Raw genomic sequence first — 3,045 nt, 5'->3', positions numbered from 1 at the left:
CACGAACCCGTGTCCCCTGCATCGGCAGGCGGACTCTCAACCACTGCGCCACCAGGGAAGCCCTACAAAGAATCTTAACATTAAGACGGATGGCCAATGTAGAACATCCCTTCCCTCTCCAAAAATGAAGGTTCATTACCTAATGTTTCTAGACGTTTCTACACAATCTTTTGGTAACAGTTAAAAATGGCAATACAGAATGAATTAGCCATGGCCCACCCAAGGCTCAGTTTCATTTCTCTTCCCGGTTTCCCACTGGGGCCCCAGACATCTTCATCCCATGTAGCCCCACTTCTCTGAATCAGCAAAGTCAACTCTCCCTTCTGAACTGGAATGAGGAAGGACGGGTAAGACAAAGGTAAAAGCCAACCCCACAACTGCCCTCCTGTCAAGAACGGTACCTGTTCAGGTTTCAGCCCCGGCGGGACCCAGGCGTACTCCTCCAAGGCACAGCCTGAGTCGTCATCCGAGGTCGAGTTCCTCTGGAAGTCAAACATGAGTTTGCTGACAGTCTTCTCCATCGCCAGGGGCATCACCGTCACCATGTGCTCCTCCTGAGGGCACTTGCAGTGCAGGCAGATCTTCCTGAAAGCAGCAAGGGCGGAAGGTGAGAAGGAAGGCAAAAGAAACCATGTTTTTCACTTGGCCTGCCACTCACCAGCCCTTGGATCCCAAACCATAAACACATTCCTTGGCAACCGGCTTCTGGCAAATGAAGGAGAGTTCCACAGCACGCCTGTCTTTGTAGAAGGCGTGGCACTGCGTACCTGGAAACGTCCTGAGCCATCAGAGGCCACCAGGTAAACACGCTAAGGGTATTTAAACATGGACCGCAACCTTTTCTTCTACATCAGTATCCCTAGAGGAATGTCAAAATACCTTTTATTTTACTAGGTAGAACACTAGATATGGGCCATGACCACGATTTCCTTGACTGGAATAGTAATTAAATATACACAATACATATGCAGACCAGAAATATTACCAGTAGGTTTAACAAATACTGACAACATTCCGTTTTTATAAAAGGTTTCTAGACCTTAGGAAAAGGGAGTGGTTATAAAAATAACTGCAGGTGAGATTTTCTTTAAGAGCAAAAATATTTTTGCCCATTACACAAAACTGACCCTAAGATCTCATGGAAAAGACATTTCCACCTCCGCTAAAGATACTTGTAGGTTTCAAATTCTAATTAGAAACCCCAAATTACCCCACATTGGTAGCTTTTTTTTTTAATATACAAGAGGATCACGCATGTGAATTATTTCAAAAGACAGCAGCCAAAGATACAATTCTCTCCCCCAAATAAAACATTTCTCTTCTAAGATTACCATCTGTTCCCTTTTCCATGGCTATGAAAATGATGAAGCAATAAAAACGCTGATGTCAGCAACACAAGAGCATTTCTAGCTTCTACCAGTAAAATAAAAAGAAAGGAAAAAAATAAAGGAGGAAAAAATTTTAAGAAAATAAGCTGCTGTACTTGTACTCTGACCTTCAGAATTAGTTTCAGTAGCACCTTATAAAACTGACGAAACAGCCCAGAATTCTAATCCCCATGTGCCTGAATTTTTTGACAACAGCTTTGTGAAGATATAATCCACACACCATAAAATTCACCATTTTAAAGTCTACAATTCATTGGTTTTTAGTATATTCTCAGAGATGTGAAAGCATCACCACTAATTTTAGAACATTTTCTTCACCCTCAAAAGAAACTCCATGTGCATTAGCAGTAACTTCCCACCTTCCCCTCCCCCCAGGCCCTGACAACCACTAATCTATTTCCTGTCTCTTAAGGTTTTACCTGTACTGGAAATTTCATATAAATGGAATCTTAGTATATGCAGTCTTTTGAAACTGCCTTCTTTCACACAGCATGATGTTTTCAAGATAAATCCATGTTGAAGCATGTGTCAATTTTTCATTTCCTTTTATTGCATTATAATATTCCATATACTAAATTTTGTTTATCCACTTATCAACTGGTAGACATTTGGACTGTTTCCACTTTTTAGTTTTTTTGAATAATGGTGCTTTATTTATGTACACGTTTTTTGGTATGGATATATGTTTTCAATTCTCTTGGGTATTTACCTAGGAATGGAATTGCTGGGTCATACAGTAACTTTATGTTTAACATTTTGAGGAACTATCAAACTGTTTTCCAAAATATCTGCTCTTTTTTACATTCCCACCTGTTAATGAATGAGTGCTCCATTTTCTCCACATTCTTGCTACACTTGACATTGTCTTTCTTTCTGATTGTTGCCTAGTGGGTGTGAAGTGGTATCTTACAATGGTTTTGATTTGTACTTCCTTAATGACTAATGATGTTAAGCATCTTTTTATGTGCTTATTATATATTTTCTTTGGAGAAATGACTATTCAAATCTTTAGTTCATTCAAAACTGTCCTTTTATTGTTGAACTGAAAGCATTCCTTATATACTTTCTGGATACAAGTCCTTATCAGATATATGCTTTGTAAAAATTTTCTCTCATTTGGTGGGCTGTCTTCCCTTTCTTGATGACGTCCTTTGAAACACCTAAGTTTTTGGTTTTGAGGAAGTCCAATTTTTTTTGTTGGTCCTTATGCTTTGGGTATCATATTTAAGAAACCATTGCTTGACCCAAGATCATTAAGATTTACTCTTGTATTGTCATCTAAGAGTTTTATGGTTTTAGCTCTAACACTTGAGTCTATGACCCATTCTGAGTTGTGTTTTGTATATGGCATGAAGTAGGAGTCCAACTTCATCCTCATGTGCCTATCTAACTATCCCAGCACCATTCAATTGCATTGACCTCTGTCAAAAATCAATTGACCATAAATGTAAGGCTTTATTCTGGACTCTCAATTCTATTCCATTGATCTATATGTGTATCCTTATGCTAGTACCATACTGTCTTGATTACTGTAGTTTTGTAGTAAGTTTTGAGATTGTGAAGTGTGAGTGCTCCAACTCTGTTCTTTTTTTTTTTTTTTTTTTTTTTTTTGCGGTACGCGGGCCTCTCACTGTCGTGGCCTCTCCCGTTGCGGAGC

General features: G+C 39.3%; 1 protein-coding gene across 6 annotated transcripts in view; it reads right to left on the bottom strand.

Annotated features, from left to right (window-relative positions):
* The window catches only part of PRICKLE2 (prickle planar cell polarity protein 2), a 343,425-nt gene that overhangs the window by 101,137 nt on the left and 239,243 nt on the right, over positions 1–3,045 (bottom strand). For all 6 annotated transcript variants that reach the window (XM_007101290.3, XM_007101292.3, XM_055079949.1 and 3 more), the window contains one exon: positions 402–585. In XM_007101290.3, coding sequence (XP_007101352.1) covers positions 402–585 — 184 coding nt within the window. The remainder of the gene's footprint in view (positions 1–401; positions 586–3,045) is intronic.

This window comes from Physeter macrocephalus, chromosome 18 (assembly GCF_002837175.3).
Source record: "Physeter macrocephalus isolate SW-GA chromosome 18, ASM283717v5, whole genome shotgun sequence".
Taxonomy (NCBI): Eukaryota; Metazoa; Chordata; class Mammalia; order Artiodactyla; family Physeteridae; genus Physeter; species Physeter macrocephalus.
The sequence above is the reverse complement of the archived record's forward strand: the minus strand, read 5'-3'. Positions and strand labels throughout refer to the sequence as shown.